At 43.1% G+C, this 12,915-nt stretch overlaps 2 protein-coding genes across 4 annotated transcripts in view; both read right to left on the bottom strand.

Moving 5' to 3' along the window:
- The window catches only part of LOC108106561 (rap guanine nucleotide exchange factor 4), a 39,317-nt gene that overhangs the window by 15,353 nt on the left and 11,049 nt on the right, over positions 1-12,915 (bottom strand). Inside the window, exon 1 of one of the 3 annotated variants that reach the window (XM_017213728.2) lies at positions 11,422-12,021. The exons of the other annotated variants lie outside the window; for them this stretch is intronic. The gene's annotated coding sequence lies outside the window, so the exon portion shown is untranslated. Of the gene's footprint in view, positions 1-11,421; positions 12,022-12,915 lie in introns of those variants that run through there. 3 annotated transcript variants of the gene reach the window in all.
- LOC108106562 (cytochrome P450 6a2) lies at positions 2,863-4,683 on the bottom strand. The gene is made up of 2 exons (XM_017213730.1): positions 3,543-4,683; positions 2,863-3,473 (listed from the first exon to the last, which is right to left on the bottom strand). Exons 1-2 carry the CDS (start codon positions 4,642-4,644, stop codon positions 3,055-3,057), a joined length of 1,521 nt encoding a protein of 506 aa, XP_017069219.1. The 5' UTR covers positions 4,645-4,683; the 3' UTR covers positions 2,863-3,054.

Below are 12,915 nucleotides of genomic sequence, written 5' to 3'. Positions count from 1 at the left end.
CAAAGTTAAAGTTTTCTTGGAATGACTTGAAATCTGAGCTACTTTTTATGAGCTCTCAAATATTTATAGGATTTTCTTTCCGTTCTAAATGAATAGATAAGATGTAGTATGTAACAAACATGCAATGCAAAATTAGTACTCCTACCTCTTAGTATATATATTACTTATAGTTTAATCTTCCTGAGTATTAAGGGCATTTAATATTTGGTGTGCATCTGAAAGTGTTTTACCTCCCAATTTGGCTGGAATGACAGCCTTTGCTTTCGTTTGATGCCTGCAATTAATCCGCACAAAAGCCCTGGGCCAAGACCGTGGCCATGTCCATGTCCGCGTCCACGTCCATGTCGGTGTACATGCGCGTATCCATATCCATATCCACATCCATATCCATAGCCAAAGCGATAACGATAGTGTCTGTGAAACCTAAACCCGATCCCAGTCCCTGTCCCAACCACACGCGGACCTAAGGCATTGTTTTTGGCCAAATGTCCAGTGCCCCACGTCCATGTCGACTTTTTGTTCGCTGCCGCGCTTGAAAAACTTTTTACGCACATATGAGCACGCTTCCGTCCGTTGCAGCTGCAATTGCTGATGTTGATGTTGCTGCTGCTGCTGCTGCAACAACAGTTGTTGCTGCTGCAGTTTGTCTCGCATTGCAGCGAGCACTCTGGCCAATTCAGTTGGGCAAACAAGGATGTGGATACGATGTGGACTTAACTTTGGGCGGTGGCCGTGCGAATGACTTGCTTTGATGATGCTCGTGCTAATGGAATTTCAGATGAGATGTTGCTGGATGGGAATTGAAAGTTTTTAGCCGACAGCAGCCTTTAAAGTTGTGGCTTTAAATAGCCGAAATAGTTTATGGTTCAGGTTGAACAACCTTGACACTACTTTTATTTCAGTTATGCTTTATGTCGGTGGTTTTTGCACTTGTTTGCTGTTTGCCACATTTGTTTCTTGCGTTGCGGGCTGGTAATTAAATTTATTTCGCCCTCCTACGGCGAAGGTAAAAACTTGAGTTCCAGACCAAGTCAATGACTGCTCGCAGTGCTGAGAAAACTCATAGAGTTGGCTGCTCAAGCAGCGTGTATCCGCCAGATACCACATACAATTGCCACATATTTATCCATAAATTTCCACTATTTGCTTTCATCGTTTGAGGTGTCTAAATAAATCACGGCTGCCTTTTTGTTTGTCCAATTAATTATGCTAATTAGGTCATCAGTTATTAATTGGAAAAAGTGCAGTTGTTTTGTGGTTTTTAATCAGTCCATCTATCAGTTCATGAAAAAAGGTTAATTCCTCGGGTGATGAACTAATGATATGAGTCTAAGCCAACAGGGGAGGATGTAATTAGTTTTATCAAATTCAATTTTATGTTCAGAAATCGCACAACCTCTAACGGTTGCGCTCATTATATAGCGGATTTTACACGCCCTCAGTTTTCCCAGCTTTCGGCACTTGCCTCGATTTCCACGCGTTGCATGCCGCGATGACGTTAGATAAACATTTCCCTACCTGCATAATTATATAGTTTATGGAACTAAATTAATCCGAGAGAGCATGAAAAACACTTTAAAGGCTGTCCCATTTTGTGCGTATCAAAAAGTAGATTTATCGTTTGGAATAATTAAAAGAGAAAGCTTAAAGTTGCAGCTTGCAGGTGGCTGTGGAAAAGAATGTTCGATTGTTTTAAATCCCTGAAAATGCCTCCTGAAACTGGAAACTTTCCTTATGCGAATAATGTGCTCACAACATTATTCGCCTGCCTGCAGTTCCCAATAAACTCAAAAGAATTATGCTTCGAGATGAACTGGCTGGGCTGGCTAACATCATAGACCGGAAACTTAAATCACTCAATCGAACAGTAAATAGGAAAAGTTGCTGAAACGAAAAACAGTTTCCCAGCTAAAAGAAAAAATGGAAAATACTCTCGACTGGTGCTTCAGAACTTTTGCTTAAGCGAAAAACAAAAGATGTAAATTATGCCAATAAAGTGTTAAGAATCAAATATTTCACTGATATTATGAAGTCTTAGCTGGATTGTAGAATTCATATAGCAAGTGTAGATATCTCTGTTAGGTAGCTACTTATTTGTTTTGATAACAAATGTTTGTAATTAAGGAACCTATCTCCATTGTCAGCCTTTGTTTTTATTATTACTTTGTTTTTATTACTACTTAATTCAGGCACTTAAAGTGTTATCTATACAAAGTTAAAATGGGAATTGCTGATAAGAACGGGGAACCCAGCTGAGTTTAGACTTGAAAATTATCTCATTGCCTTAAGAAGGCATTGACATTAGCTTACTTCTCATTATGTCATTATAATTTTTCCAGGTACATGCTGTCTAATCAGGTAGAGCTCACCTCAATTAGCCGACCCGTGTTGCATGCTTCGCAGTCATATTTTAATTTGGGGTTTTCCCTGCTACGGTTGAGCAAGCCAACGAGTGTGGTATGCAAAACATTAGAGCGTCTGGGAATATTAATTAGCTTAGCTCACAGCTACACAGAGAAAAGTCATTGACTTCGGCAACACTAAACATGACTAGCCAGGTGGCGATTCGTATGGTGTGGCATGATGCCACAAGATAAACGACTTCAGCCCGAATGCAACTTATGAACTTGCAAATCTGATGGGAACAACAATTGTCTGAATGCATTTTGTTAGAAGACATTTGAATTGTAAACATAATGTGTCATACTTAAGCACTCACTGGTTATAAATTTAGCTTACTTCAAGCTTCATGAAGTCTAAGAGCAGGTAAATTAATTGACCTGAAGCTTTTAAGGCCTTAATTAACAAATATTTGTTTCGCAAGAGGGGCTTAATATGTAGCTAAAGCGAAAACGAGAGGTATTGAGTGAACGGGCGAAATATTATTCATTGTTAATTTTTGGTAAAAGGTAATTAACTCGAATCTTGATTTAGATTAACATATATAATGTATTTAACAAATGGCGGAGTTCAGTCATAGACAAGATGCAAATGTGGTTCTATGTCTTCTATAAACAAAATCTAAACCTAATTGTAATATCACTCGTGATCAATTTAGATCCTCTCCAGCCGCAAGTAGATGCCCCCAACCGTGCCCAAGACAATCGACATGGGGGTGTACTCGAGTGGAAAACTTGTCTTGTCGCAAACAGACAGCTTAAACCGGCTGATGATCTGGGCCAGGCCAATGCGCACTTGCATCTGGCCAAATCGCATTCCGATGCAATTTCTTGGTCCTTCGCCGAAGGGCAGCCATTCCACGGAGTCACGGGCGGCCACTTTCTCTTGCGAGAAGCGGTCCGGATCGAATGTTTCCGGATCCGGATACAGATCCTCGTCACGGTGGTAGGCACAGGCAGGAATCAGTATTTGAGTGCCCTTCTCAATAACGAACTTTGGATTACCCGGCACCACATAGTCGTTGAGGGCCCTCCGTTCGAGATGGGGAACCAGTGTGTATAGCCTTAGAGTCTCTATATTGCATTATTATGGAAGGTTAGTTAGAAATCCTCCATGGAATCAAAAAAAAAATCAAAACCAACCTGAGATAACCTGGTCCAAGTAACGCATGGCTTTGATGGACTCATAGGTTAGCTGACCCTCATGCTCCTCCAACAGCGTTTGGATTTCGCTCCTCAGTTTGTCTTGGATGCCCTGGTTCTGGGCCAACTCGTAAAGGCAATAGCTCATGGTCGAAGAGGAGGTCTCGAATCCGGCCACATAGAAGACAAACACTTGGGCAGCCAGCTCACCGATGTTCATTCCTTCGATCACCTCACCGTTCTCCATCGTGACACTGCCCTTCTGCTTCAGCTCGATCAGCAGATTCATGAAGTCGTTCCTTTTGAAGTTCTCCTTTTCCCTAATGGCAATCGTGTCGTTCACAAGGCGCATGAAGAACTGATGGACGTCCTCGGGCATCATGCGCATTCTCAGCTTCCTGGCAAGATTGGGAAAACTGAACATGAACATGGTGAGCAGATTTCCATGACGCAGTTCGTTGAACACCTTCTGTCCCATGGTGCGGAAATCACTGATGGGGTTGCGCAGTGTATTGCACTCTATGCCAAAGGCACAGGAGCCGATCACGTCGGTGGTGAACCTGGCCATCAGATCCTTAATCTCCAGAACAGCACCATTCTGCGTGGCCGGCACCTGCTCCGTCATCACCTTCACGAACTCCTCGGATACTTTGATCACCGTCGGGAACATGTACTTCATTTTGCCGGAGGTAAATGTGGGGGACAACCGCTGGCGCATATCCTTCCACTTCTTGCCGTCCAGGTTAAACAGATGCTGGGTAAGCGGATCATCACGCCCATTATGGAACTGGCCGCGGTCGGCGAAGTTGGAGAAGTCCTTGATCAAGATATTCTTGGCCAACTTAGGATCCATAATGAAGGCAGCCGGTTGGTGCAGAAAGTAGAAGCCCACGAAGGGGTTGCCGCTCTTCCGATACTTGTTGTAGTAGTCATAGAAGAAGTCGTGCATCACCCGATCCTTCCGGAACCCGACCATGTTGCCATACAAGGGATGCGGTGCATCGTGGGCTATTCCCCGGCGCTTCCAGTAGTTGATGTTTCGGTGGAACAGGTAAGCCAAAAGCGACGAGATCGCGATCAACAAATAAACTAAAACAAACATTCTGTTTGGCAACTCCCAATTCGCATTCGTCGTGCTCGACCTACGACGATTTACTGATCACCTCCAACATGTTCGGCAACAATTTATACGATTTTCCGACAACGCACAATCGGGAGAGAACCCAAATGCTTGTCGCTACATTTCTCCTTTGAAATATCAGCGTGACTAGCATAATTTTTAGTCAGTAGTCACGATTACAGACTCGGCGATATCACTAGGCGCTTTTCGATCGCTTCTAAGAGCGCTTTCTAAGAGCTATTCAAGGAACATTCTCTTGGCGCTTCACTGTACGAGAGTTCTTGGTTGGAAAAATATAAACAACCGATAACGAGATTGTTGTTAAACAAACCGGTCGGTGCTCATATCAAGTAAGTTATTCGCGTCAGGTTTTATCACTCATCAAAATTCTGTTTTATAATAGAGATATATGGGTGTAAAACTATTTACTTCTCAGTTAAGGTGAGGTATATAAAAATATGTATTGAAGATAAAGATTATATAACTTTTAACTAAGAACCAATTTGATTATATGGCGCTTTAACAGCAAACAAGATCGTAAGGAGCATTATGTAAAAAACTGTTTCCAGCGAGGTTATAAGTTATCGATCAATATTCATTGCCAATCTTATAGGATATTGATCTCCAATTTAATTTTCCTTAGATAGACGAACTTATTTAATCCGAAAGAGATTAAAACTGCTTAGTTTTAATAATATAAAACTCATTACTGGTTATCTTTTTTTTGTTTTTGTCTTTTATTCTCACCACCGTTATATTTGAGAGTCAGAAATGCCAGTGAGCGAGATGGTCATATATCCAAACGGTCTCTTAAAGCTAACTTACATGATAGAAAGAGATAACAATATATAAGGATGATAGCAAACTTACATGATAGAAAGAGGTAACAGTATATAAGGATAATATTTACAGTTAAGTTGTTTCTTAACTTATCTTACAGTGGGTCTTATACCTTTACCTTATGCTAAAGATTGTACAGTGGGCCTTAGTAGTACTTATCCTACCACACAGTCTTCTTAAATTACATAAATTTCTTAGTTTTTGCTTATTAATTAGATGATCATTAGGTTTGAAAATCAATTAAGAACGGGTTACTTAGCCTTAGCTGTAATAATTGGAAGTGAAAAGAAGCATTTGTACTTGAACGTCGAATAAATATCTTTGTTAGACGTAATAGTTTAATCGGCAGCGTTATTATAAGTAATAACTTCTCTGTTCCTCCTAGACTCGCAATTGTGTGTGCTCAACGCCCCGATTAGGCTTACGGTTAACCGCTCACAAGTCGCCTTCCGAAGGGGTATAAGCCGATTAGGATGTGCATTTGTCGCGGGAATCCCGCTTTTCTGCCAGCGGAAGGAGCGGGAACCCTAACGCGATTATGGCGGATTTATTTTCTACAATTGGAGGAAGGGGATGCACCAGCGAGGCAATATTGACCTTGTGCATCACTTATCACAAGTTGCTGGAAGTATTGGCATAGCCTTAAGACGGGGAAGAGTCCTTGTCCTGGAGTGTCCTTGGCTGTCATTGTCTTGCACTGGGAACAACCACACTGCTCCTGTGGTTTACATGTGCAACTGACACCTCTAAATCCCACTTTTACCCAGGACTCTGAGCTGTGAAAAGTGAGCAACGGATTCAATTCTCCCAGTCGTTCCGAAACTAAGTCCTCCAGCTTGACCTTGAGGTGCTCAACCTCGGCCCACATGTGTCACTGAGTTTGATATGGACTCGCATTAAGATGGGAAACAAAAATAGTGCCGAGCGAGGCGTTCTTGGCATAATGAAGCCCACAAAAAGAAACAAAGAACGCATTGAGGAAGCGGCGAGAAAAAACCAGATTGCCTCCTCCGACTGCACTTATGCGCTAAATAAAAATGCAAATCTAAATGCAGCTAAAGAGCCGAGAAGGGCCCCAAGAAGCCATCCAAGCTTACAAAGGAAAACCCCACGCCGGCGGCGCACAATGCAGATTCTTGAAGAATGCGCTCGAGGGCCCTCTAAGTCGACATCTGACTGCTGGTGCAGTTCTTGCGGATTGTTGTCTCCGGGGAGACGGCCTGGCTAATTGCAGATGCTGCTGCATCTCGGGAACGCTTTTGTAAACAGTCAGCTAATTGTTTGCTCTGCAGAGGTGTTGGGCTCTTTCAAATGCAAATGCTGAACCAGCCAGGGCAACTCTAATCTTAATCCCAATTCCATCCCAGCTCGGCGATCCCCTCCAGGCTGCTGGGTGCTACGTAGGTACATGCGTGCGAGAGCGTGCGCCTTGCATAAATTAGTTTTATTTGTGTATGGATGTCGAGCAATCTAAACAAATCGTGAGCAGGGCAGAGGTTTCTGCATTTCCTGTAGGGTGACAAAATGATGTTGCGTTTGCGTATTATGTAAATCACAATAAGAAGCCAAATCGAAAAGGGAGCACGAGGAGGAGGAGGCGGCAGTCAGGGGAAATCCCTTACGTCAATACACAGAAACACACTGGAAAATTCAGGAGAAGCCCTCCGGGCAGAGCCAAACTTCCTCCATAATAATCGCCATAACCATGATGATAAATTTTAATAAGCTTTTAGCTTTTCGAGTGTGGAAACGAGGATGTAAAACCTACTCCAATTAAAGCAGCCCCAGGCAGCGGTAATAATTAGCTCGAAGGATTCTTTTTGTCATTGGATGACATGGCGAATGCCTCTTGCGGGATTTTTCAATCACAATCGGGCAAATGGAGCGGCAGGATGATGGCTGATTGAATTTCTGGGCTGACATATTCGATTCCGTGATTGTCTGGCGTGTGTGGCATCTGGCTGCTCCATGCTCCATATTGATTCGGTGCTGATTGTGTGCCAAGGGCTTTGTTTCTCATCTCAGCATGGGCATCGGCATCTTCGGCGGAAGCCATAAAAAGTGTTGCACTGACAAGTGCTGGGTCAATGTGTCAAAAGAGAGAGCCCCGATGTCGCTGTCCATCAGGCGGGATGACACAAATTGTCACTCAAACCGCTGGCCAAGTTGCAAAATTGTCGACTTATGTTGCTGCAACCAGAGCACGGCGTCAGAAGCTTCTCACAGAGTTTCAGCTTTACGAGGGGCGATAAAACGCTCGCTCGAACGCACCGAGAATATGTTTTATATATGCCCAGATGGCACCACGTGGCGGATACGCACTTTAAACCGAAAATTGCCTTTTGTGCCGTGAATACAGGAGCAGTATAAGCCAGGCCCGGGAAATAGAGACCGAGCAGAGCTTTGGCCAAATAAATGACAAAGCCATTTGTAATGAAATATTAAAGCCGGCAATAAAAAGAAAGGCTGAGCGAAGGGCGGTAGCCACAGCGGGAAATGGGCCGGAAAACATCAGCATAATACTTATTCATTATGCTGCTGGTCTAGGCGTGGGCGTACTCACATTCCTATTCCAAGTCGTGGGCGGGCGAGGGAGGTGGGTTACACAAATTTTATTGGACACACAGCACATAAACATGATGTGGACCGGGCATTAAGAACGCCGAGCACATGGCCCGAAGGCAGGAGAAAAATCGATACTCATACGGACATATATGCAGCTCAGAGATCTGGCCGAAAACCGAATGGCTAACCGTTGCAGTTTCCACGACTCAGGTGGCAGAATTTAAATGGATTAAATAAAATGTGTCAGAAAGCAATTATTCAAATGAAGTCGCATTCACGCATCAAATTAAACTTCCACTCAAACGAAAACCAAGTGTGTTTTCAAAAGGAAATTAATTGTTTTCAGCTTCCCGTTTTGGCAAATCCAGTTTTGGCCCACAGCAGCAAATATAAATTTTAACTAGATTTCCACGATGACAAGACCAAATCACGATTGCCCTTTATGGACATGCCGAGAAATAAGGAAAACCGTATGATTGTCTGTAAAAACCTTTTCAAGTTGTCACTGCTGAAGTGGCTGTTGCTATTGCTGTTGCTTTTGCTGTTGCCTTTGCTTTGCTGGCAACTTGGCTTCATCTCCCCCCTCTGGGCCATAAGCCTCGGAATCACCCACCTAAATGTAAATTTGGCAAAACGCATGCCGAGCAAACTTTTCCCATGGTTGAAAGCAGAGGGAAAAAGTCGATAAGAATATTGTTTAACTCAATTCCGCACGCGAGTCTGAACTCAACCCGATTTGTTGATAAAAAGTGAAAGTGGAAAAGCAAAAAAGCAAAGAAGCAAAAAAAAAGCGAAAAGGCAACAGAACAACTGGCAGTCGAAACTCAACCCCGGGCAATCAAATTGAAAATTCTCCATTGTGCAAATATTGATTTTGTTCGCTGCATAAAGTTTTATGCGCCCAAAAAAAAAAAAATCGGAAGGGAGATTTCGAGTAGACCAGGGCCAAATTTGCTTTCTAATTTCCAGTGCGACAGGCAAGAACCTCAGAGCCATTCTTCAGTTGGACTGCCACAAGTGTCTGGGGCAAGGTCGAGTCCCGCTTTCTAAGTCTGTGCCCCGGCTAATTCAACGCCTTCTGTCTGTCCGTCGCGTCGTGTGTTCCCAGTTTTATCTTTATCTTTCCTTCAACATATTATTTATGGTAATCGACATCAAATGCTGCCATTAAGCTTATTGCCATGGCAAGCGGCAGAAGCAAAAACGTTTCCATACTTTTTTGTAGCTGATTTTTTTTGTGTCTTCCCTTTGCTTCTGCTGTTTATAGGCTTCGAAAGCTAAAAAAATTGTACATCTGCCTGGGTAAACTCTAAAAAAGGCGGGCAAACAAGTAACTCAAACTGAACTTTTATATACCCTTTCTGTGAATTGTATTGCAAAGGAAATGTATTGATTAGGATTTCGTGTTAAGGCTATAAAGATATCGCTTATTTGCTTATGATAAAAACAGGTTAGTGACCCCACGAAAGTCAGTAATGAAGTGTTAATTGGCAATATAAAATTGAAATTCATTTCCTCAGTGTAATCTCTCTTAATAATGGAAAATTACAAATGCCATCTTATCGACCTTGTCCAACGTTCTTTTTGCCAGGGTATTTCGAGGGAATTTACATACAGTGTAGGCGATTTCTCATATTTGGCGCGTTTGAATTTCTTAACGCGAACGAATTTATGACAGGCACGTCCCTCCGCTGAAACTCTCCCTCTATCTTGGCCATAATTTGTTTGTATCTCATATTTGATTTTGGCTACATACTTGTTTGTGAGCCAGGGCGTATCTTTCGGCACCTTATCAGCAGATTATTTGCATAATTTGAGAATATTTTTCGAATCGAACAAGGCTTTCCGCGAATCGCTCGTTCGGGCTTATCTAATGAACCGATGTGAAAGATAGCGGAGGGAAGGAACGATAAGAAATCTCCTTATTCCGATGGCGCGTGTTCAATCAGCCTAAAATGTATGCTAATTAAATTATCCCCCGAGTTATTAATGGGAAAACTCGCACGGCAAAACTGAAATTATTGCATTTTTTCGCTTCATTTGGCATTATAAACTTATTTAATTACAAACTTTTTCTATGCAAATGCGAACTTTTGTGCCAGCGAGAAAACTTTAAATTGCCCAAATGGGAGGGAGGTGGTGGGTCTGGTGATACCTGGAGCAGGATAATGGCCTCGAACTAAATGAATTAAAATTCCGAAAGCCACTTTTCACTGATTATTATCACTATATATCCCATGTGCAAACACACACAAACACGAGTTTATGTTTAAACATATTTGTTTATGGGACCAGAAAACAGCTTTTTAACCACCCACTCATACGCGCTTCTCGCCCAGGCTATTAAAGATTATTAAAAGCACCTTGATCTCGGGAGAAGGAGTTCCCTTGTGGCAGACGCCGGTTCTGCCGCTCCGTGGCACGCAGACCAAACTTATTGATCCATAAAATGTATAAAAACACGAGCATTATTAGTATCTGGCATATGGATGAGATGAGGTGGGTGGTTGGCTTGCAGACGAGCAGGAGAGGGTGCAGTTGGAAGGGATTGTCTGCCAAGTGAAATGTGCAGTCAGTCGCTCTTTGACCTTTGGCAAGGTTGTACTCCCCCCACCCTGAAACACACTCCCAATTAAGTAGCTGCAAAGTTTCGATGGGAAGAGACCGATAAACATAAATCTCAATATATATACGTATTTGAGGGTTATGTCTTCATCTTTATCGGCGGTAGCTACTCCATCCCCCTGGCAATATCAATCTTTCATCTTCATCTGCATCTATTATAGTGCTGCCTCCGCCCGCCCTCCTTAGGCATTCATTTATGCATTTTATTGGCTCTTGGCTAACCTGTAGCACCATCAATCATATCAATGGCCACTCAGCTGGGATCTGCTCTGCCTTTTGTGTTTATATTTATTATTTTGACTAGACCGATGGTCCGGCAGACGCAAGTGGTTCACCTGCCTAGCAGTTGGCAAATAATTTTAATCAATTATGCAAATCGTATTTATTGGGCTGTGATTTATGCGATTTATGGATTTGTGGGTCTGTGCTCATTGATGATGGGTGTAATGAAGCGAGATGAACCTGAGGAGACTGGCCAAGTTGACAGTCGGAACTGATTTCGAGAGATTACTCATCTTCCCGGAAGTTCTATGTGAGCCCAAGACAAAGTAAAGAGCTCTTCGAGGTTTAAAACACACATAAACTTGTTGACATTTTATGTACCAATCTGTTTTTTTGGTTTACCCAACTGGGTTCGAAAACAGTTCTTCCCAGGCAGAGATAAGAACCCAGGTCGAAGATAAGAACCCTATATATGTACATACATATAATGCAAATAAAAATACCCACCAGAAAAGTATTCGCTGGTCTTTCCGGCACTATCCGTGGCAACCTTCCAGGCAGATTTAATGAATGAAATCAACTCGAGCTAAATGCCTCCATATTGCGGCTTTGTTTCTCCGCTGGCTTTCTGCTCGATTGTTTTGTTTACACACACTGCAGCTGTTGAATCACCACAAAAACCAAGAAATGTGTTTTCGGCTGCCTTGCTTTGTTTCGCTTTGAAGGTAATAAATTTTTAACACAATTGCATTGCATAAACAATTTCAAAACTGCACTCGAAACGGGCTGCCTGTTTACACTCGTCTGTTGTCGTGTCGATTACACCTCCAGCCATATAGCCAAACACCCGAGATTTAACTGGTTTATTTTCGATTTTCGATTCTCGATGTTCGTTTTGGCAAACGACGCCCGCGCGCAAATCTTTCAGTACAGCCCACGCACTTTTCGTCGCATTGCCAACTTCAACTTCAATTGCCGAAGATACAGAGACGATCTCGGAAAGAAACCGATACGGTGAGCTCGAGGCAGCGATCCGAACCTCTGGGCCAGCGATCGAGTTGTGCGCCGCTGGAGTGCTCGGCACGTATTAATTTCTGTAGCAGCGCTAAAGTATCCGAAAGATACATTCCGCTGGTCGCGCACAAGCGCATATGTGGGCAACTTCGCTGCCGACGTCGCCAACTTGTTTGACAGAAAGGCAAACAAACATAAACACAAGCACAAACCAGAGCACAGATCTGCTTCCCCGTTTCAGTCTGGAGATGTTGGGATGTTTATATTTACACATCCCGAAACCTGGACGGGGGGGCAGGCAAAAGATGATCATGACGGGTCAGACGGTGATGGGCATGTGGGTGTCGTCGCATTTAATGAAAAGCGACAAATTGTTGTCACTGCCGCGTCTCAAGTGCCAGCATCAGCAGCAGCAGCAGCAGCCCTCGATTATCTCTATCCGTCGTCACCGATTCGGTGGCTTTGTTTAGCGCTAGACAAGTATCTCGCTTCATTCTAATTCTGGCATCTGACAGCTCTTTTCAGCCGGCTGATTGGCCTTCCACGAACATTAATTGCCAGCTGGCTAGTTGGCTCTGTGAATCTGATTAATCGCTAAAATGATTAGATTTAACTGAGCCGACAACAGTAAATTCTGTCTACAGAACTCTGGGTCAGGTGGCTGGGTGATTCCATCGTATGCAAATGATTCCCATCGAAATTGGACAAGATTGTTGTTGGCTTTTTGGCTAATTAAACGTTTCACCGAACGGGGCCACAAAATGCTCGAATGAGGCCAGCCAAAAAAGAGTATCTTTGATTTGGACTTTGCATTTGCCTATTGTGGCAGGCGGGCTCTTGACCAGAAATCTCAAATGCTTCCGCTTCAAAGTGCCTTTTGCGGAAATGGTTAATACAAGTCAAATGCTTTGTGGTTTCGACTCTTTTGCTCTCCATTACCTTGCCATGATGTGTTCTATTTAAGCCGAAAGTTTCCACAGCTCTGTC

Source organism: Drosophila eugracilis, unplaced genomic scaffold, assembly GCF_018153835.1.
Source record: "Drosophila eugracilis isolate 14026-0451.02 unplaced genomic scaffold, ASM1815383v1 contig_1765, whole genome shotgun sequence".
NCBI classification, from domain to species: domain Eukaryota; kingdom Metazoa; phylum Arthropoda; class Insecta; order Diptera; family Drosophilidae; genus Drosophila; species Drosophila eugracilis.
This window is presented reverse-complemented; position numbering and strand designations above follow the sequence as displayed.

Excerpts from the sequence above, each read along its gene's own strand:
- LOC108106562 (XM_017213730.1), bottom strand. The coding sequence starts at position 4,644 with ATGTTTGTTTTAGTTTATTTGTTGATCGCGATCTCGTCGCTTTTGGCT. Across the intron at positions 3,474-3,542 it reads CTTGGACCAGGTTATCTCAG|AGACTCTAAGGCTATACACA; the intron begins GTTGGTTTTGAT and ends AATGCAATATAG.